This window comes from Emys orbicularis, chromosome 5, assembly GCF_028017835.1.
Source record: "Emys orbicularis isolate rEmyOrb1 chromosome 5, rEmyOrb1.hap1, whole genome shotgun sequence".
Lineage (NCBI taxonomy): Eukaryota > Metazoa > Chordata > Testudines > Emydidae > Emys > Emys orbicularis.
The window spans coordinates 139,218,820-139,242,650 of NC_088687.1; the positions used below are offsets into that span (position 1 = coordinate 139,218,820).

At 45.3% G+C, this 23,831-nt stretch overlaps 1 protein-coding gene across 1 annotated transcript in view; it reads right to left on the reverse strand.

Moving 5' to 3' along the window:
* Positions 1 to 20,259, reverse strand: part of DNAAF9 (dynein axonemal assembly factor 9) — a 131,069-nt gene extending 110,810 nt beyond the window's left edge. The window contains exon 1 of the mRNA XM_065405753.1: positions 20,177 to 20,259. Within this exon, the coding sequence (XP_065261825.1) occupies positions 20,177 to 20,259 (83 nt within the window). The remainder of the gene's footprint in view (positions 1 to 20,176) is intronic.
* Between the last annotated feature and the right edge of the window lie 3,572 nt (positions 20,260 to 23,831).

Below are 23,831 nucleotides of genomic sequence, written 5' to 3' on the forward strand. Positions count from 1 at the left end.
GCTACCACTTCTTGGGGAGGGGAGGTAACTACAGCCACTGGAGAGCTCCTCCTCTCACTGTAACGAGTGTCTACACTCAAGTGCTACAGCAGCACAGCTGCTGTGCTGCCAGTGCAGCGTTTCTAGTGAAGACATAGCCCAAGTAATAGGCAAGGTGCTGAAAAGGTCAAGTAGACTGGCAAACATTTGTCAATATCTAAAGGCATATGCAAGAGTGATAGATCTGACAAGTTAGTAATTGTTATTACAACTACTACTGTGTTCTTGCAGTTTTCCTTACAGAAAAGCAAAATTTTAATTTTGGACAAATGTGTGTGGTTTTATGTATGAGGACTGAGTTATGTATGAGGACTAAGCATACAAAGTTAATGCCACAGTATTTTGTTTCATTTAATAAAGTCCTAATACCCCCACCACCACCACCACAGATTGTGGAAAAAACAGCCACCTTCCTTATTACTCTTAATTGCATCCTGTATTCCTACATCTAATTTATTCAGTGCACTACACAGAGACTTCCTTTTCCTGTTGTTTCCCAGTCTGATATTACTGATGAAAGGGGCAGAAACAGAGTGCCATTAAAACGGATTCCCTGTTGAGGGTTGTAGACTAGTTTGCCATATGTCTGAGCCATAACCACAGCTGTGGTAAGTGGGTAAACGATATTATTCAGCAGATGTAACAGATGTAGTTCCACTGCTGTACTGAAGTGTTGCTTTGCGTATGCTTTGTTTCACATTGGCAAACGTTACACTCCTCCCACAGAAATGTCTGAAATTGCCTAACACATGGTGAAGTTTAATTTCATAGATGTCAGTGAACTAAAGAAACCGAAAGATCCACAGCACAATTATTCAAAATCTACAAGCAACTAAAAGATGTCTCTTCAGGAGCTTAAACAGATATTTGCTGTCTGTCTGGGAATAAGAGGTTTGCCAAATGATGTTTCCTGCTCTCACACTGCACTACAACCATTTTTTAAAATTGACTCCAAAGGGCTCTCCTATTGTTTTTAAAACAAACGTCACTCCTCAGCAGTTGCCAACAAAATGTATCCTGGCCTGCTGTTATTGCCATTGTAGCCATAGGCCTGACTCAAATATAAATAGCCAATTATGTTAAATCTGTTGGCAATTTTGCAATACTGAGAAAAGGTTCACTTGGGAATAAAACATGAAAAATAAACTCATTTTCAGACAGAATAGCAAGTAGTAGTGGTCTGGATATATACCACTGTTCTAACCTCAAACAATGGCAGTTTCAAACTCAGCAGTGAGGATAAAAATTTGATTATTTTTATATGGATTCTTGTTTAAGTTTTTTATGTATACACACATTTATTTTTAAAAATAAAAATATTTAAAATGTAAAGATATGACAACATTTATTGTTGAAGGCCTAAACTTCTTATAAAATGTAAAGTCATGTAAATTAAACAACAAAAATATTCGATCAGTACATGTTGGCTGCTTAAATTTTAAAGTCAAACCAGTAAACGAATTCCCTAGCTAAACACCTGGAATCAGAATTTGTCGATGTACCCAGTCAGTTTTTGGACAGCAATAGCCACTTCTGCAGTGCCAAGAGAATATTTTCCTCATTTCAGTTTATTCAAATTAGTTCAGTTCAAAGACTAGTTCAAAGCTGACAAATTGATTGGGGTTGAAGAAGCAGGGAAGCATGTTTTCTTTTTCCAATGTATGAATAAAAACTAGGGGTGAGAGGATGAGATCTACTAGTTCTAAAAACTTGAAGGTGACAGTGATCAGAAATTCACTATCTCCCTCCTTGGTTTAAAAAGGGAGTTAGTTTTAAATGCAAAAAGCATGTTTTGATTTAAAAAAATTCATATATATCCAGAACATAAGGCAATTTTATCTAACTAATTAAAAACAATTCTAAAATGATACTTGTGTATTTTTCACTGCATTCCAATTTCCATTCAAATGCAGCTTGACACAAATCGTAAGTAAAACATTAATCTGATAAATAAGATAAAGAAAATTCAACATTTTCTAACATAGTAAAACATGCAAAGACCTTAATAAATCTATTTTAAGCTATAATTGCTTAAATAAATAGTCTATCCTCCTGGTTAGGAAAACACATCAAATTTTCTGCAAAGCTATATTTACTTGCAAATCAACAGGTTTTAATGGTTACCAATCAATGAGAATTAACCTTTAAGAAAAATACTAAAAAAGTACAAATGTAAACAAGATTAAAATCAATTAGGTAATGCATTTTGATTTAAATCAATACACCCTGGGACTCAGTAATCAAAGTTTTTGGTTTTCAGAGTTACAAGGGCCTGACCACGAAAGAGCCAAATACCCTCAAAACTCACCAACTTCAACAGGAATTGTAGGTATTCAGCTTCTCTCAGGCTCATGCCGCACCTTTGTGAGTCCCTTGGCCCCCGCCGCTTCCCGCAGCTCCCACTGGCCTGGAGCAGCGAACCGCGGCCACTGGGAGCTGCGATCGGCCGAACCTGCGGACACGGCAGGTAAACAAACCCACCCGGCCTGCCTGGGGCGTTCCCTGCACAAGCGGCGGAACAAGTTTGGAAACCACTGTTTTAGAGGACCACATTTCATTCATTTTTTTGCTTTTTGTGTACATGAGATTTAAGTCTGTTAGATTCATATTTTCCTCGCACTTTGTAATATTTGCTACTACAGCTCTGTCTATACCACCTATTTCAAGTGTTTAATGAAGTTTTGAACCAAAAAAAAAAAAAAAAAAAAGTGGCTTGGGGCCCCCTCGGCAATTTAGCACATCTGAACACCACTACTGTTCTAAGAGTAAATGCACCAGCACTCATGTCAGAATTCTGTTTTACAATAGACCTATAGGGTTGGAAGGGCCTACCTCAAAATGGCATCTAGCCCAGTAGCTCTCAACCGTGGTTCCTACAAAGTCTTCCAGGGGGTATGTCAACTCATCCAGATCAGAATTTCTCAACATGGGAGTTGTGAGCCCCCGGGGGGAGGAGGGGGTCACAGGATGGGTTGAGAAGGGTCACAAGTGCAGAGCTGGCATTAAGAGGGTGGTAAGCAGGGCAACTATCTGGGCCCCAGACTACAGGGGGCCCCATGAAGTGGGCAGCGGGGCTCGGGCCTCAGTCTCCTGAAAGGGGTACAGTAGTCTGGAAAGGTTGAGAAACCACTGATTTAGCCCATCCCCCCATGCTGAGGCCATGTTTGTGTACTTGCATTTACACTAGACAGCTTTGCTTCCGTAATCCACCACCAGAGCAGCAGCTGTAACCATTGAATCTGGAGCACAAACAGAGCTCAGGCCTGGCTTTCCCATTTAGATACGTGGGTAAAATTCTTTTGAGCCCTGTCTACACCACAGCTTCTACCACTAATACCATCAATAGAGATGCACTCGTGGTGAATTACAGTTGAAGTTTGTTAGTATATAAGGCCATAGCCTCTCAGCTGTAGAAGCAGGGACTTAGGAAAAATCTCCCATATTGCAACCCCACACTGTCAAAGAATTCTGAGAGTCAGTTTGGCAGCCACATAATTCCTGACAACACAGTGACTACCAAAACAAATGCCTCCATCAAAAGTCTGTTCATCAGTACTTTAGATATCAAAAGTGATAAAGGAGGACACCTGGCTGCTCAAAGAATGCAATGTCCCCCACCCCCAACGTTCTCCTTAACTCCAGCCCAGAGGACAAAAGAGTGTCAAATGCCTGTAGGTTAGGACTAGGTTGCACCATCTGGTCCAAAACTACCCACATTAGTAGGATGTGGTACATCAGCAGACCTAAAAATAATGAAAAGTAACTGAGTTATTACTTTGAGGACTTTGGCCCAACGTTAGTTGCAGTTTGCCGATGCAAAAGCTGCCCTTGCTGTTAACAAAATCATTGTTATTGCTCTATGAAGGTGGACTACTGATATCGAATACAGTAGTCCAGCACATTTGTTGGGCGTGAGCAAATCAAGAGTTGGAGCTACTAATACAAATGTCAGGCAGACATATTCAAACAGGAGTTTGTTTTTACTACAATCAAGAATCTCAATAATAATGGAAGGATTTAAGTACAAGTGAAGCTTTTCCCCAGGTGCAGATAATGAGAAAGCATATGCCAAGTGAGTATTACAACCAGAAAGGTTGCTCTTCTACTGTGAAGTAGACCTTGAGGGACTACTGATATCAATTTACAGAGCAGCCACTGGCCAGGCAAAATGAATTTTTCTTGTAGTTTGTACACAAGGAATGTAAAATAATATATTATTTCTCTCACACACACAAATGTTGTTTCTGCAGTGATTCTGGGTGAAGTTTCTCTTGCTCCTGGAATAATTAAATCAGTCATTGATTACAGAGACAAAGCCATGTCTTTATCGATCACATCAGTGAAAGTCAAATGGCATATGACTTTTGAAGGCTGAAGGATAGTGTAGATGTCATTTGAAGCAAAATAAATAGCAACTAAGTTTGTGATGCTACTTCTACAGTTTGGGCAATGTACTATATTTGTGAATGGTCACTGAACACAAAGGGATAGCACTTTTCAGCAGCCCAGCACTGTTGTTCTGAACAAATGCAGTGTTGGCTTGTATGCATGCTTTTTCATCATGTACCAAAACAATGCATTCTTTACATTAAACTTTTTTTCTTACATAAACGGGTGATAATTAAGGGAAGATACAATATACTAAACCAGGGATAATCTATTTTTTGTCATGGTCCAAATTTCTTGGTCAAGGTATAGTCAAGGTCCAGATTCCAGAGAAAATAATAATAATTAAAAAAAGATAAATAAAAGATTTCAGGGTCCATTCAAAACCATCTGGCAGTCCAAATTTGGCCCACAGTCTGCCTATTAACTACCCCAGTATTAAACCCTGAGCATAATTACACTAATGAAGGGAAGGTGTGAGATGGAGACAAAGCTGTGGAAAGGAAGCACACTGAAGAAATGGGGTAAGAAGATAATGTGGACCATTCAAAAAAAACAAAAATCACCACTTGTCTGAACATCTGTTAATATATTGGTTCAATACCTTTCACTAAACTCATGGAGCTCTCTTGCAGTCCCACTCTGCTGGTACTCAGCCAGTGGTTCAACAGTAGATTGCCAGCTGAAAAAAATGCAGATCTCTCTGGCTCCTCCTACTGCAGCCCCCAAACACCAATCAATACTCTCATTCTGATGAACCATGTGTCATTTGCTAGCAGAAGTATCAGCCAATGAACCATGACTGGTTTTGCAAACTGATGCATGGAAAAACCAGAGTGGGGGGCAGCATATGTGGGTGAATTGGGCCAAGAGGAGAGGGTATGTGGGTGGGCAGAGACTGAAGTCTCATGTTGTACACCCAGCTGAAGACAAAGGGGCATTTCAGAGTGGTAATGCAAGAAGACAGAGACCTCTGTCTTCCTGGTTAAGAGAGCTGTAAAAGATAACTGCCATTCTACCTGAAGCAGTGTAAGACAAGTCTAGTGTGGACATTATAGTGTGCTGTTTTGTAACCGTATAGATGTAAGAACAATCAATTGCTGTACTACCATTTGATTTCTTTAATCTAGACAAGGATTTCACTCCTTGGCCAGTAGGGGTCAAGTAGATTTTTCAAGCCCTGAGTATCACTACCTCATTTTGATGTCTGGTCTTTTCCCCCCCCTCTATTCACATTCTCAAAACTTGGCCAAAGAAATTTTCAACAGTGATCTAAAAATAGAAGTTGAAAAAAATCTTGGTGAAGCCTTGTGGGAAAATGACTAGAAAAAAAATATTTGTTTTACTTTTTTCTCAATTAAGAAAAATCTTTGCATTGAAAATAATATTTCATTAAGAAAGGTAACAAAAACATGCATCCCTCTCTTCTGTCCATCTCACTCCATGAGTGTCATCCCTCCTGCCCTTGTCCATGCTTTTCCTTAGTACACTTAGACCTGGGTCTGCAGACAAAAGTTGCATCACTAACTACATACTCCTGAGGGCATTCTGCACCAAAAAGTTAAAAATTCTGCAAACAATATTTTAAAATTCTGCAAATTCTCCTACCTCTGGCTTCACAGAGGTGGGAAACCAATGTGCAGCTCCTCCCTCCACCCCCATGGGACACAGACTCAGTGGTGAGGCTGCAGTCAACCTTGACACAACACAAGGGCCGGGCCTACCCCAGAAGCACCCTAGGGCCCTGCCTCTCCATGCCAGGTGCACCAAGTGTGGGCAGGCAGGCTCAGCAGGGAAGGATCCTAGTGTGGAGGGGCTTAGTGTGGGGAGATCCAGGTGTGAGTTGACAGGGTTCTGTGTGGGACAATCTGGGTGCGGGCAGCTCAGTGGGGAATCCACAGGGGATTGTTGGGGTGTTCTGGGTCCAACGGTAATAGGATTCTGCAGGGGGGATCCAGGTGAAGGTGGGTGGGACTCAGCGGGGGGGGAAATAGAGCTAAGCAGGGGTTTCTGGGGGGTCCAAATGCTAGGGGAGTGGGTTCGGGATCCAGTTGCAGCTGTTTGGGGCTTGGTGGGGTGGGAATGTGGATGGCTCACCAGGGTGGTCCAGCTGCAGGGAGAGTGGGGCTCATCGGGGGGGGTTCTGAGTGCAGGGGGGATGAGACTCGGTGGGAGGGTCTGGATATGAAGGGGTCTGGATGCACGGGGGTTGGGTGGATAGGGGAGTAGCTTCCTGTACAGTGATCCCTCCCCCTGCAGCTGAGGAGCAATGGGGGCAGGAAGCAGGGGGAAGTTTGAAGAGCTTCCTGCAGCTGGGGGAGAAATCTGGGGGGGGGGGGTCTGACCCAGCCCCAGATGCCATGCAGGGGAAGAGGAAGTTCCACCCTCCCCAGCACAGTGACGACTAGCAGCTGAGACTGGCATAGGGTAGGAGCCATGAGCTGGGTCTTCCCCAGTCCTGCCCCCCACAGTGATTTACCTCTCTGCTGGCTGCCCTGGGCACCCAAAACATACTGCTGGGGAGGGTCGCATGACCGCTCTTGTGGCTTCCCTTTGCTTCCCCGTCAGAAAGTCATTTTTCTGCGGGGACGCAAAGAAATCTGCAGGGGACATAAATTCTACACATATGCAATGGCGCAGAATTCCCCCAAGAGTAACTACCCCAGTATAGTTAAGGCAGTTAACAAACAAACAACCAAAAAACTTTTGTTGACACAATAATACCCATATGAAATTGCTTATAGAGATGTATAGCTTATTCTCCCTCCATATGGGAATAAGCTATATCTGTGCAAGGCACCTTTATACCAGTATAACAGCATGCACATTGTGAGTTGTACCGGTGCAACAATTTCAGTTAAAACAAAACACCTCTAACCAACCACTAGTACGAACATCTGCACATAGACCAGGCCTTAGCTGAAAACAAACATATCCACTACCATGCTTCCATCCTGCCCGAACATTGTTCATCTTTGGAAGAAGTGCTCAAATAATTTTGTTAGTCCACTAGTTACATTAACCATCTCTAGTCCACAGGACAATGGTTTCAAAGACTTTTGAGAGGCAACCCACTTAAAAAGCCATAAAACTTTTCAAAGTGAAACACACCCCTTTCAATGTGTTTTCAAAATGAGAGTGTCATATGCAACATATATATTGTCCTCCATAATATACATAAAGAACAGCACAATTATACCAATGCACAATGTAAGCCTTCAGCAGGAATATGTCCTCAGCATCAAGAAATTTGAAGACAATTCCCTTAACCCTTCTACCCCTAACACACAGCCTCAGAAACATTTCTGCAAAAACACGGCAGAGTGTGCCTCAATGAATATTCAAAAGGTACGATATGAAGGGCACTGAACATGAGGATTTTCCACTGAATGCCTATCTAAGATTCCCATATAAGAAAGCTATGAGACCTATTTAGAATTTTGCTTTAATAGTACCTCTCTCTCTCTCTCATCTAAATATTTCACCTGTCAATGGAACACCATGCCAGGCTTACTGAAGATCAAAATGAAAGCACTTTAATAGACAGTGACTTTACATTTTTCCTACCTCTGAAGTAGTAACTTGTATTATAAAGTACAAATCACCAGTGTTATCCTTGTTTGTAAAATAAACTATATAGCTCTGCAATGGTTACACAAGGGTGGACAGCTATTTATAATTCTATAACAAATAAATTTAACTTGCATTGTTAGCTGAGATTTTTTTTTACCCAATGTTTTCTTTAAAAAAATGCATGTATTTTCATGCAAAAAATATTAAATTAAATCTGGTTCTATCCTTCACAAAAACAAAATCTCATTAAGAACCAAGCAATAAATCAATTTTTGAAACGACACACTTCTTAGAAGACTTCTTTTAGCAGTTAAGTGTTCAGTAAGTTTTATTTAAGACAATTTAAGATTCTTTATTCCCTTTTCCTGATACAGTGCCCAGGATTTCAGTTATGAATGCCAATTTCCCAAGCACCCTACAGAAGTCCAGAAATTCTGAAGCACATGGAAGAGATCCAAGAAAAGTTATCTTGGGATGTTTCTCCATGATGATATACTCTAATAATTTTCCATTTGAGTTTGGGGGAGCAGGACTGTTTTGTTTTATTTTTAAGTTACTTCTATTAGCTACACCCCAATTCTTATTGGCAGTCTGGGAGTATTCATTGCAAACAGACTTTTCCTCCCCATTTGAATTGAAACAGTTACAGTGCATGAAGTGAAATGGAATGCCAAAAACAAATTAGCAGATGACATTTGGCATGTTAGTGGGAGGAGTTACAGATGCTGGCTGGATATGCTAAGGGAGCTCAAGACTCACAGATGTTTCTAAGGAATCAGAAATTCTCCAGGCAGCACTGAAACAGGATCACATATTCCAAGGTCACTTGTTCCCCTGAGCAGAGAGGCTTGAACAGAAACCATTTTCTCTTTCAGTAAACGAAAATTAAACCATATGGACTCAAAAGAACACCATGTTATTTCAAATTTTACAATATATACTTTCCATTTTCAAACAAAAATGAAGCAGTATTAATTTTAAAACATCAACACCACAGCTGAAGGACAAGCAGTTTCAAAGAATAAGATTCCCCTTTCTCCTCCCCATCTCTCATGCCTAATTAAATTTCCCACTACACCAGGAAGAAGACTGTAACCTTCACACAACAGTTTTCTTAATACACTGCAAACAAACAGAAAGACCACCATTCTTTGAGCTAGCCTTGGAGGATTTAACACACAGGCATATACCCTTAAAGACTGACAGTCCTATTTTTGGCTACTTTATGCATTTGTTTAGAAAAAGAGGAAGACATATAACAAAAAATATATATATATACCTTTAGCCATTTTAAATTTTGGCATCTCTGCAAAACATTTTGTGGCGGCATTTTAGACGCTGCATATGCTAGATGCCTGTCACTCTATTATCTACTTTATACAGTTAACTGCTGCCATATATTGCATTTTAATTATTCAGGGCCTCAGGCACCTGGCACCTCATCCTGTTCATGGTGCTTTATAATCAAACACTTTATAATAAGAGCCCTGTTTTAATACACCCACGTGCTCCCTCTGCCAGGCAACTGGAAACGGGTAAGAAAAATGGGCAGAGCCCTAGCAACCCAACAACAGCAGCTCCCTGACCTAACGCCTACAATGCCTGGGGAACCACCCCCCCTCCCACGCGCACACCCATGCTCTCGCTGTCCGCACCCCACTTCAACCCCCCACCATGCCCACCCCCCTTATCGCCCGTCCCTCTATACCGACCCCAAACCACCCCCTTCTCACAGGCCACCCTGCCCTGCTAATCCCCTCCCCCAACCCCACACCCCAAGCCCCTACAACATCCCCCCTCGTTCCACCTAACCACCCCAGCCCTATAATGGCCCCACCAGTCCCACCTAGCCACCCCCACTCCACAGCCACCCCCAAGTTCCTTCCCCCCCATTCCTCTGCCCCCCCCCCGGCCCTCCCACGCATCCGCCCCACTCCCCGCACCCCCCGATGCAGATGCCCCCCCACTCCTGCCCCGCCCCCTCAGCGCCCCACCCCCACGCCTCAGACCCCCACCTCTCCTGCCCCCTCCCGTCCCCAGGCGAGGCCGTTACCTGACGACGGACTCGGCGCCGCCGCGGGGCCTGGGGCGGCCCCTCCGAAGAGCGGCGGACGGCGGGGGAAGCAGCAGCGACGGCCTGGGCGGCAGCGCCATTGTGCGCGCGGGGCAGGGGGCGGAGCGCAGGGGGCGCTGCGCCGAGCCGGGCTGGGGCCGCCTCGCCCCGGGAGTCTGGGAGGGGGCGGGGCGAGAGCCGGACCGCACCACCCCGCCCGCTGTGGGAGGGGGGGATCGGCCGCCTGCTCTCCGCCCGCAGCCCGGATTGAGGAGACCCCGACCCCGAGCTGGAACGAGGTCTCCCCGATACCACCACCGCCTCTTCCCCGGCCCGGCGCGGCCCGGCCCTGCGGAGTAACCGATACGCCCCCCCCCCGCTACGGACAGTGGTACCGCCCGGCAACAGCCAGGGTGGGGGGGACACACAAACCTGGCAGCCCCGCCCCCTCACCTCCCTCAGCCCCGCCCCAGCTCCCCGTCATCTCCCTCAGCCCCCCCAAACACCCCCTTTGCCCCGCCCCCTCACCTCCCTCAGCCCCCCCGCAAAACCCCATAGCCCCGCCCCAGCTCCCCATCACCTCCCTCAGCCCCCCAAAATACCCCCATTGCCCCGCCCCTCAGCCCCCCCGCAGAACCCCTAGCCCCGCCCCAGCTCCCCGTCACCTCCCTCAGCCCCCCAGACCACCCCCTTTGCCCCGCCCCCTCACCTCCCTCAGCCCCCCCGCAAAACCCCATAGCCCCGCCCCAGCTCCCCGTCACCTCCCCCAGCCCCCCAAAACCCCTCAGTCCCACCCCCAGCATCCCCCAAACCACCCCCAGCCCTGCCACCGGATTCCGAGCACCTCCCTCAGCTCCACCCCCCCAGCTCCCCCAAAACACCCCCTAGCCCTGCCCCTAGGTCTCCATCACCTCCCTCAGCCCCGCCCCCAGCACCCCCCAAACCACCCCAGTCCTGCTCCCAGATTCCTGTCACCTCCCCCAGCCCCCCCAGTCTTGCTCCCAGCCCCACTAAACCAGCCTCGCCCGCAGAACCCTGTCACCTCCCTCAGCCCACAGACCACCACCCAGCCCAGCCCCCCTCACCACTCCCCAATGCATTCCCAGCCCCCTGTAATTCCTTAGTTCTATGCTTTAAAGGTTTGGAGTAGTTAGGGCATGTCCTGGTGCAACCTTAATTGTCAGTAAATGAATTTTTGTTTGTATTGACTCTGTATATGGTTCCTTCTGACCTTAAAGTCTATGAGCATTGATGAAAAATGAAACTTTTGGGGGGGGGGGGGGAAAGGCACCTTAATCGCTCATTGTAGCAGAGAAGTGGAGAAAGTACAGGCGAGTCTCATCTTACGCCTGGGTTACGTTCCGCTGTCAGCGCGTAAAGCGAAAATCGCATATAGTCAAAATTACATTGAGTGTAATGGCTGGCGGAATTGCCCGCACTAAAGGTACAGTATTTAAATTGTTATTTTTCTCTTTTTTTTTTTTTTTCCCCCCGATCGCGCAAAGCTGAATTCACACATGTTAAATGCACGTAAGATGAGACTTGCCTGTAGTTGCAATCCTTCCACATTTTCCTAGAAGCAAACAGAGTCTCAGAGAAATCAGGGATGTTGAAATCCTCCACACTGTCAGGTGTGGTAGGGGGTCAATATCCACTGACTCCAGTAAGCCAGTTACAACTGCAAAGATCTGTGCCAAGGAGCTCATAAAGACCTGTGCTTTAACATCAAACTACGGGTGCTCGACTAGCCACATGGCAGAGAGGCCCATGCCTAGAAATCAAGCCAGCAAGCAACAGTTGCTGAGGCAGTACGTTCACAGTGGATTAGTCCCTGGGCCTTGACATCAGCTAAGCAAGCTAGAGGTGCTCAACTAGTGACCTCACAAGGGGCCCAAGTCTTCACTTGAGCCCGGCAAGTTAAAGATGCTGATCTACTGACCTCATGTGAGCCACTGACCTCACAGTAGCCTGCCCCCTGACAGCAGCACAGCAGTCTGAGTGACAAGCGCCTTTACCTTGGGACCATCCCAGCAATTTAGAAATGCTGGGCCAATAATCCTCCCAAAGACCCGTGCCTTGGTTTTAGCCCAGCAAGCTAAAGGTGCTGCTCAAGAGCAGTCACAGAAGCCAGTGCCTGAACTGTTTCCACACAAGCCTCAGATGCTCAGCCAGTAACCTCACAAAGACAAAAACCCTTCACTATTCCTAGGTGCTCTAATCCACAAGGACGACTTTGGCTTCCATCTTTATGCTGACAAGTCACAAACTTTACCTCCCTGCTCATGGCCTATCTCAGTCTCCTGTCTTTCTTACATGGCTTCTTGACTGTCCAAGCTCAACATGGCCTAACTGAGATTTCGATCTCCCTGTCCCAAGCCCTTGCTTTTGCCCCCTTACTCTATCACCATGGACATCACACCAACATAATCCCAATGCCACAGGCCTGTAACCTGGGTTTCACCTCTGATTTGGCCTGTAACCTGGGTTTCACCTCTGATTTGGCCCCTCTCTCAACCCACACATCCAGACTATGTCTAAGCCTGGCTGCCTTTTCCTACATTATGTCTCAAATATCTGGCCTTTTCTGTGGTGTCTAGACTAGGCCCACCCTGGACCTCAACTATTATAATGTCTTCCTCTCTAGCCTTGACCACTCCAACCAGTCCCCTCAGAACTGCATTCAAAGCACTGCTTACTAGGACAATCTTCCTGCTTGGCTGCTCTTCTACATCACCGTTCTGTGCTTCTGTTCACTGCCCCTTTACCCATTGCATCAACTACAAGCTTCTTGTCTCACCTTTAAGGCCCTTAACCATATATGGAGATATACCTATCTCATAGAGCTGGAAGGGACCCTGAAAGGTCATCAAGTCCAGCCCCCTGCCTTCACTAGCAGGAATAAGTACAGATTTTTGCCTATGTGGCCCCCTTGAGGATTGAACTCACAACCCTGAATTTAGCAGGCCAATGCTCAAACCACTGAGCTATCCCTCCCCCCAAACCACTTGGCTATGGCCTCTACCTATCAGGTCTAGTATACTAGTGCAACATTAAACCCTACCTTCACTATGCCAGCCTTTATTGCCCATTAATCTGCTTTCTCCTCTGATGCCCATTTTGCATGGGAAACGCTCCCTGCCAAAATCCATAAAACCACTACCTTGCCCTCCTTCAAATCACTCCTTAAAGACTTACTCTGTCATGATGGCATGAAAGCACAAACAGCTGATAAAGAGGCCTGGTGGTGCAGAGCAGAGGTTATTGGTTTTATGCAAAGCATGCTAGTTCGACTGTTGCCATGTCGTCCCATCATCCCCTATTGTCTTTTTCTTCTGATTGTTGCATCATGTCATTTCTGGAACAGGGACTCTTTTTATTTACAGTATCCAGCAAAACGGTACCTGGGTCCTGACCTGGACCACTAGCCACTTGTGTAACACAAATACTAGATCATAATAATAATAAGACATTGTGCCTTGACATCACCCAGCTAGCTAGCTAGATGTGCTGGGCCAGTCACCCTCCCAGAGGTATATGCCATACTAATCATGCAGGCTAAGGCTGCCAAGCAATTCCCCTATTCTCCCTTTCCTGGGGAAGATCGTTGCCCCCTACTAGTTCTTCCTTCCCTACAGATTAGCAGAGAGGTAAAGAGAAAGATCCTGCCACTTTCAACTCTCCCTTCTCTCTAGGGGAAAAAGGAGACCCTGCCATTGGCTTCCCCAACTCTACCCAGAATCGTGTACAAACAGATTGGTCCAGCCGCTTCCCTTTCCATTCCTGACACTCTCTATTAGGGGGTGTGGGTGGAGAAATGTTCCTCTTTACAGTTTCATACTCTGCACACACATGCAGATACTCAGCTTTGTTCTGGATATGACCTGCTTGGGGATACGGACTCCTTTCAGATACATTTATTTCATTGTCCCCATTCTCTTCCCCATGTCATGTACCATTAGAAAAAACACTGTCAATACACAGTGACATTAACATGCAAGCGGACATAAAGTCACTGGAATTAGAGAGCGCTTCTTACTGGGGCTTAATTTATGTCTTATTTTCCCCATGTGTGAAATGGAGAGAACACCATTTATGTCTCAGTGGTATTCAGTTTAATGATGTTGATGTTTGCAAAGTGCTGTGTAAAAAGTTAATATATTAAAGGACCTACAACTCTCTGGTGAGTTGGAGACCTGGAAGTTGCTAGGCACCAACTAATTTGTACCTTGCAAAAAAAATTTAACTGTTGGCAGCTTTGCACAGACCCTGATATAAGCATAAAAACATAGGAACAGGCATACTGGGTCAGACCAAAGGTCCATCTAGCCCAGTAGCCTGTCTTCCGACAGTGGCCAATGCCAGGTGCCCCAAAGTGAATGAACAGAACAGGTAATCATCAAGTGATCCATCCCCTGTCATCCATTCCCAGCTAGGCTTTGTGCCTCTTCCAGTGAGAGGCTGACGGGGGGGAACGTGAAGATCTTCCCCTGTATACACCCTTTTTGTAGAGGCAGTTAAAGTTTGGATACATCCCAAAGAATCATTTCATTAAACCGTCCCCAAAAATATCAACTCCATGCAGTGCCTGGTAGTCAACATTGTTTGGACATGAATTAGTTGCATTGGGGGAATGAGAAAATTATTTCACAGGCCCACTTAAAAATGCTAAGGACAGTTCTTCATACACCTTTCAGCTCAGGAGAGAGCCTATATCCCCCAAGAGGGAGTCACTCCAGCACTAACTACTATAAGTGTCTGTCCCAAACAGGAAATTCCAATACGACCACAGAAGAATCCTCATACATCTCTCCCTCTGCTCAGAGCCACCAAGACCTAAAGAGTCACATGAACACTCAAGAGAGACCGTAGACTCCATCACCACCACAGATGGAACAAGGGAAAACCTGAGACTGTCTCAGGCAAGTCAACCAACCCAACAGATGAAAGAGATCCATTCCCACTTTAATAAAAACCATAAAGATGAAAAGCGGGCAGCAAAAACTAAAAGCAAAATGTTACTCCCTGAAACTCTCCTCCAGCAGCTGTGTAGGATTGGCACTTTTTCCAGATTTCTCTGGTGCTTGTAGGAGTCAGGATCACCAGGACAAAATTGAGACGATCCCAGAAAAAGCAGGAAAGATGTCAAATTTACTGGAGTATGACTGGTGTGGAAGGGATCCAGGACATGACTCAGACCCCATCCAGAAGTGACACTAGAGGGGAAGATAATTAACTTTTTCTGAGGTTTGGTGTTGCACTATTGTTTGGGATCCTCTAAACTGTAAGGCTACAAACTCTGTATTAAATGTACAACAATCTATAAAGAAGAAAAAGAAAGCAAGTTGACTTGCTGGGAAAAGAGGACGCTTGCTGTACATGCTGCTCAGTGGTTCTTCCTGACCTAGTTCTCGTCCAACATTAATCTATAAAATCTGGGTTAAGTATAAAATCTCGGTCCCCTTGACCTAGTGGAGATGCTGCTTGCTGTGCTTTTGGCTCAGATTGCCTGACTGTACTTGGCTTTTTTATCTTTGGAAAATGCTAGGTTTGCAGCCAGGCTTTTAAAAATAAATTCTCCCATTGCACCTGCAGATAATTTTGTTGTTGTTGTTGTTAAATATTTGTTTCTGTAAAAACAGATGGGCTAAAAATAGCCTTCATGTATATGCTGCCTTACCTACTGTAAGATCCTACATTCCTTTACACGCTAGAGACACCTAAACTTTTCAACCCCATGCTGGCAGCTTGCCAGGAGGCTGTGGGCTGCACTTTATTAAAATAAATGCACAAACCCCACAATATTGGTTTGTACATGTATCTTCCTTGTTAAATGAATTGTTGTTTGAATTTAGCAGCAGTGACAGCTGGAAGCTGATCACTCTTTGATCACCTTGCACTTACACTAAGGGTGGGCCTTAAGCCTTACTTTAGGACTTCCGAGAACACGTTTGGACCTTGTGTGGTTCTTTGGTCTCCCCTGAAATCGATTTATCTTAGCATCTTTCACTGTCATATTGAATACTTTGCCCTTCTATAGCAAAATCCATCCAAAGACCGCCATGTGTTTTAGAGACATGAAAAAGTCCCTTTGCAGCCTCTTTGTGATACAAGAAAATATCACCATCCCAGGTAGAGAAACTGAGGCAGGGCACGTAGGTGACTTGTCCACCATGAGTCAGAAGCAGAGTCAGGAATAGAACCCAGGAGTCCTGATGTCCAGTCCTGATGGTCCAACAAGACCATCTCCCACAATACATAATATCAATCTACCTACCACTGAAATGTAACTGTGATTCTACACCAGTGACATGACAGAAGAGTTGTAACTGAAAAATTATGTCTGTCTATAAACACAGAGGGAATTTATTATTAGTTATTATTGAGACAAATTGTAAACTACCCACAATGGGCTGAGCTCAGAAAAAGCTATGCCCTCTTCAGGGGTTCTCGCAACAAATTTTTTGGTGGCCTCATAATGCGGCCACCAACTCTTGCTGGTGGCCAATATGACAATTTTTCCAAAAAACTTAATTAGCTTTAGGAAAAACAAATAAATATGCACATATACCTGTCCAAATCATTGTAATTTGTTTATGTAGGGTTTTTTTGCAGACTCAATAATAACAACAATGTATAGTTGTCTCTATTCTTTATTGGACCTAAACAGAATAGAAACACAAATAAGGTGTTTTGCATGTTCTTGCCTTTTTTGTTGTTGTTCCTTTTGCTTTTTTGGTTTCTGTTTGTTTGTTTTTTTAATAGAATTGCTAGCTAGTAAGTCTGCTTCTGTGAAAAGTGATATTTGTATGTTAATATCACTTTTCACAGCAGCAGACTTGTTAGCTAGCTGGGCAGCAGTGAAAAGTGATATTAACAAACATACATATATCACTTTTCACAGCAGACTTTCTCAGTCCTGGCAAGCCGGGGGACTAATTAAGCCTTACATGGGGAGGTGGGTAGGCAAGCATTGGGGGGTCAGGGGTGATGGGGTGGATGGGTCATGGGCCGTGGGAGGCAGTGGGGGCCAGAGGCGATGAGGGGGTTGGTGAGCCTGAAGCCCAGTGGCCAGAGCCTGCCGCCACATGGCTGAAGCTTGCTGCCTGCCACCCCAGGGCTGAAGCCAGAAGCCTGAGCCCCACTACCCATGGGAAGGTGGAGAACTGACACCAGCTGTCTGCTCCTCTGGTGTTTATGGCTCGGGGGGGGGGGGGGGCAGGTCCCAACCTGTACTTGCAGACCCAGGGGAGGAGCTAATGCTTGCCGCCCCCCCCCCCCCCCCCAATCACTGCCCAGGTGGCTGTGGCTGCAAGAAAAGCCTCTGGTGGCCGCATGCAGCCACCGTGGCCGCATTTGAGAAATGCTGCTCTAGGTGGTGGTTAAGCACAGGTAGAGTTCATGGTTTAGGAGGTGAGGTATGGGCAGGAGGGTGAGGTTGGAGATCACAGGGGAGAGTGTACATAGAGGTTACAGATGAGTGTTGGGAGTGGGAGTGAAAATAAAAAAGGAAATTATACCTTCCCATAGGCGCTAAATTAAAGAAGAATTAATCAGAATGTTGTTTCTGGGCAACATTGTTATTTCCTGTTCCTAAAATATTCTAGGTTTATGTTTATTCTTTTTGCAATGATAGAGCAACACATGAAAATCAATATTAATATTATCACGAAAGTGAAATGCCTGTTGGTGCTTCTGTTATAAACCTCCAATAAGGCTTTACTACTCAGACATTCAGAAGATCAAGTTTCAATTCCCTACAAGCTTATCGTAATTTTTTTATAGAAATTATTTTTAAAAATCCATCCTGTTTATATTGCAGGAAAAAAGTAAGCGGTTTTCACATGGTCAGACCTTTACTGAACTCCTGTGAAACAGATTCATTTTAAAATGAAGTGACACAAGAGCATGCAATTTTTTTTGTTAAAAAGGAAATATCCAAGTGAATCAGCTCCTGTGCTTCACAAGAATTTTTCTTCCTACAACTTCAGATTTAGGGGATTCCTAAGTATCCATAAAAGTTGTAATGGTTTCTATATTCCACACAGCATCTCAAAAGAAGTGGTTGTGTTCACATCAGACAAAAAAAGCCTTTTGCATATGCAGCTGTTGATGAAAATTTAATATAGTATCATAAATAACACTGGAGGGAAAAAACAGGACTGTAACAAAGGTCTCTGGTGTTGGACTTCTAGAGAGAAAATTAAATAATGAATTATGATGGCAATAAGTCATTTCTATTTTGTTTGTACAAGTTCTCGGGGCTAAAGATCAGCACCTTAATCCCTCTATGTTGTTTGAGGACAGTTTTATTAACCTGCTTCTCACCCTCCTTAAATTATTGTTCTGTCAAGTTATAAAGAGCAGACACAAAGTGAAGAAAAGTGACAAAGCAAGTTCATTCCTAAATCGAATATGAAAACAATGGGGTAAATATTATAGGCCAAATGTTCTACTAGTGCAAATTGAGTTTTGCAAATTTACGTCAGCAGGGAGTCTGGCCCTATGTGCACAAGAAACACAGGGTTATCCGACAGGAGATGACCCATAGAACACACAAAAACAGAAGAGTAAGCACTTGGTATATGCAGGAAGCATCTCAAAAATAACTTTATTAACCCAGAATAATCATAACTATTTTTCCATAACCATTTCTTCTCCAACCTTTTCAGTGACGTGCCACAAAATGGCATCCTCCGTGCAGCGTGATCTCACACGTTAGGTGCATACCAGGTCACGCTATGCAGAGGATGCAATTTTGTTCTACAAGATGATGTCCTCCATGCACGTTCAAAGGCTGGACAGAATAGTCCCACAGGCAGGATCCTGTCTGTGATACACCAGCTGGGGTCATACAAAGCATGCATTGCATACATAGATGGCATACCACTACAATTCATAGATTCCAAGGTCAGAAGGGACCATTGTGATCATCTAGACTGACCTCCTATATAACACAGGCCAGAGAATTTCCCCAAAATAATAATACCGAAGACAGCATCCGGTAGAATGTTTCTGTGTAGAATTTAGTTTCTCTTGTACTACTCTGATTTATGGTTCTTTGGCTTTAAGTGATGAGCTAAAGAGATCACAGTGGAATTAAAGTAGTTGGGGGAAAAAAGTCTAGTCTGAAGCAGGAACGGAGGCATAACCCATCACTAAGGCTGGGCAAAGGACAGACATTCTGTTTTGCAAAGGATTTCAAGTTCCTGAAGTTTGTTTTCATTCCAATTTGGAACAAGTCCTAAAAAAGTCAAAATTCTCTGTGAAAGAAAATTCTGAAGGAAAAAAATCATTTTGGATTGATTGAAATGTTTCATTTCGAGAAAATTGAAATGTTTTGGTTTTGACATGAAAAGTTTTTTATTCTAGTATACAATATGTAATATAATACAAAATAAAAAAATTAAAGTCATTTTGACAGGAAAAATAAACTTTTTGTTCTGAAACTGTTGAAACAGGAGGTTTGGATTTTGACTAAATTGCATTCTCTGATGGAAACTAGTTTTGTCGACATTTTTCCAACCAGCTCTGCCCAACACTTTGGGGTTAGACACACTAAGCATGGTCTTCCTAACACTTTTAGAGACACATTAAATGCTAAACTTCCAATCCCGTTAGTCCTGTCATTATCATGTAACTAGTTGAAAGAGGACATCATAATGTCCCGTGGTATTATTTTAATCTAACTCCTTGGAATAAAATTTACACCACAACCTCATTTACTTGCTCACAGCATGAACCAAGAGTTTAAAAGTTAATGCTTTTTAAGTCTGCATGCCAATGTAAGATTTACTGACGTGGGGTTTTGCTTCATGCAGGACAGAAAATAATCATCTGCCACAGCTCTCGGCTGCATTACCCTCTGCCCTTTCTGCAGGCCGCGGGCAGCACGCTGTCCTATCAGCATTCTTTCTGATTAGCCCAGAGCTGACCAGCTGGCCTGCAGCACCAATCCCCTGCCCTTGTTCTGGAATGACACTCCTCCCCTCCAATGGGAAGGAGTGGGTCTGCAGCTGGCTCCTGCACCACTTGGTCCTTACAATGAGAGGCACCTGTTAGTAGGAAGTTGGGGATCAGTCTTCCTCCTAGCCCCTAGCCAAACAGAGCCCAGTCACACTAACTCACTACTGCATGACCACGTTGTCAAATAAGCACGTGCTGTCACACGCCAGGTCTGCACAGGTGTTGTATCTAGTCAGGATAAACATCGTAACGGTCTGGGTGAATGTCATGACTGGGAAGTGGGCAGTCAGAGCAGGAGTCAGGCCGGGTCAGAGTCTGAGACAGGGCAGAGGGCAAACCGAGAGTCAGGCATCAGGAGGCAGGCAGGAGACTGGGATTGGGTGCTAGGTAGGGTGACCAGATGTCCTGATTTTATAGGGACAGTCCCAATTTTTGGGTCTTTTTCTTATATAGGCTCCTATTACCCCCCACCCCCGTCCTGATTTTTCACATTTGTTGTCTGGTCACCCTAGTGCTAGGTTATGGGCAGCAATCGAATAGCAAAGCTGAGGACAAACCAGGGTCAGAAGCCAGAGTCTAGGGTGTATTGCAAGCTGGGACTGGAGCAGTCAGCCTGTGCTGTTGCTCAGAAAGCTCCCCATCATGGCTTCCTGGTTTATACACTGGTATCAGCCACCCAGTGCCCTGTGAGGGGCCACCAGTCAGTCCTTGCTGAGCAGTACTTCCTGCTGAGCCTAGCATCACAGGGGACAACTAGCATAAGCCTCCTGTGGTGATGCAGAGGTGTCAGCAGCCCAGAACCCCCATAGGCCCAGGTTCCAGCCTTCTAGGTACTTACAGCACCTGTCATTAGATTCATAGTGCCACATCTCACTGCCTTGCTCTATGCTCGCCTTTGCAGGATGCTGTGGGGAAACACTTGCTGCCCACTCTGGGGACTGCAGGAGGAAACTGTCTGGTCCTGGGTAATTCATGTGCTGGCAGGACCCAAGCGGAGGTGGTGGTGTGCTGCTGTGTGCCAAAGGTATGGATCCGGCTTGCCCTAATAACCGACAACTGCTGCTTTTTATGGAAATGTTTCTTTTTTGTGCAGCTGCAGAGGCTGTTGCCAAGAAATGGTGACAGATGTTTCAGAGGCTGCTTTTGACCCGGAGAAGACAGAGGCAGCGGCTTACAAGTAGCAGCACAACAAAAGAATGGGACCAGGAGATGGAGGCATGGACCAAGCAGATGCTGTTTCTCATGGCAGATTCCCCCCGTTATGCAGGCTGCTAATTGTGGACCAGGACCAGAAGCACACAGTGGTGGGACCACATTGTGATGGAAACGGGATGACAAGCAGTGGCCCCAGAACTTTCACATGAGAAAAGCCACATTTCTGGAGCTTTGAGGAGCATGCCCCAGCCCTGGTGAAGCAGAGCAACCAGATGAGAGAGCCAATAATGATCCAGAAGTGTGTTGCTGTCAGCCTGTGGAAGCTGGCAACTGCAGAGTGTTACAGATCTGTTGGTAATCAGTTTGGGGGAGACAGTTTGGGGTAGACAAATCCATGGTTGGCAGAATGGTCATGGAGGTGTGTGCAAAGCAATTAATGCTGTGCTGGCCCCCAGGACTGGAACAACTAGATATATCTCTGACATAATTGCAAAGTTTGAATGGATGGAGTTTCCAAGCTGTGCAGATGTGACTGATGGGATACACATATATCTATACCCATCCTATGCCTGACATTTCAAGCAAGCAAGCACATTAACAGGAAAGGATACTACTGCATTGTTATGCAGGCCCTTTTGGAGCATGGCTTATTTATAGACATTTCCATCGGTTGGACTGGCAGGGTACATGATGCCGACGTGTGCTGGAGGCAGGAGCGGCGCCAGGGTTTTTGGCGCCCTAGGCGGGGGTCTTTCCGCGCTCCCGGTCGTCGTCAGCAATTCTGTGGCAGGGGGGTCCTTCCGCGCTCCCGGTCTTCGGGGCACTTCGACGGCGGGTCCCGGAGCGAGTGAAGGACCCGCCGCAGAATTGCCGCCGAAGACCCAGAGCGCGGAAGGACCCCCCGCCGCCGAATTGCCGCCAAGGGCGGCAAAATGCCGCCCCCCCAAATCCTGGTGCCCTAGGCGACCGCCTAGGTCGCCTAAATGGAAGCGCCAGCCCTGGCTGGAGGACTGGTCTGTTTCAATATGGTCAAGTTAATACTTTGTTCCCCCCTAACACCACAGTTGTCAATGGGATGTCCATGTCAACTGTGAATTTAGACAGCCCAGCATATCTTCTGCTGCCCTGGTTGATGAAAGCTTATCTGGTATATGCCAACCAGACAAGAGGCAATTTAACTACACACTGGGCAGATGCAGGATGGAGGTGGAACATGCCTTTGCCTGATTGAATACAAACTGGAGCTACTTGCTGACTCATTTGGATTGTAGCGTCTTTAATGCCAGACATGTGACTGGGGCACGTTGTGTGCTTCACAATATGTGAGGATAAGGGGGAGTACTTGGAGATGGAATGGATGGCCTGCAATTATAACTTCGGGGTCTGCTTACACACAAACACCAAATGCATCTCCTACTGCCACAGGGTCTATTACAACGAAGGCCATAAGGGATGCTTCATGTGCGTGGCGTGTCAACTGGGGCCGATTAATAGGGTTGCATGACAGGTTAGGTGCATTGGGCTGTTGTCTGGAAATCAAATATAATGTTCATGCAAGCATTAAAGACTCCTTCTTCTTTATCTTTATTGAAGTTCATTGGCTAAGGCTAAAAATGAGTGCCCTAACCCAGAATCAGAGGACTGGAAGGGACTTCAAGAGGTCATCTAATCCAGTCCCCTGCATTCATGACAGGACTAAGTATTATCTAGACCATCCCTGCCAGGTGTTTGTCTAACCTGCTCTTTGAAATCTCCAATGATGGAAATTCCACAACCTCCCTAGGCAATTTATTCCAGTGCTTAACCACCCTGACAGGAAGTTTTACCTAATGTCCAACCTAAAGCACCCTTGCAGCAATTTAAGCCCATTGCTTCTTGCCTCACGTGGTTAAGTGTCTACAATCACAAGACAAATGAAGATATGACACCATGTCACTAAAGACAAAAATCCAAATGAGTATATTTGATCTCTTTTCCCCACATTGGAGCAGGTGTAACGTGCAGTGGATACCACTGACGGCGTACAGTTCTGTAGCTCAATGACTGGCCCTGGAGGCATTGTTGTCCATAAGTTATAAGACATGGTAACATCAAGGCAAACACCAAGTGCATGCGCCCCATAGATTCACCACCACCACCACTACTACTTCTGGGTCATGAGCCTTAGTAGTGTCTCAAACATGTCCCTGTGGAACTCAGTATCTCACTCCCTCATCTCAAGAGCATGGCCTAGATACTGAGCCAACAACTTCTTCTTGGGTGCTTGTCCTCCTTTCACTTCTCCTCACACTCCTTATCCACCTTCCATCACTTCCCCTCCAACTCCACAAGCTTTTTCAATCAAATGGAGCATTCCTTTTGCACCTCCACAATTAAGCCATTTCTGGTCCCCCACTGCTTTGACCTCAGATTCTGAAGTCTTTCACTGACATTGAGTAGTTTCCTAGTTGTCCTCCTCCCTCTGGAGGAGTCTAACAGTTTCATAGAGTTTAAGGCCGGAAGGGACCATTACTGTCTCACTTGGTCATGATAGACAAAAGGAAAAAAAGGTTGTGGTTGTCCATGACTCCCTAGAATTTCACACTCACTGTGTGCAGCCACAGCTAAAATGCATCAATGTTTATCTCAAGAGAAGGCCGTTCTCTTTGCTCGTGCTCAAACT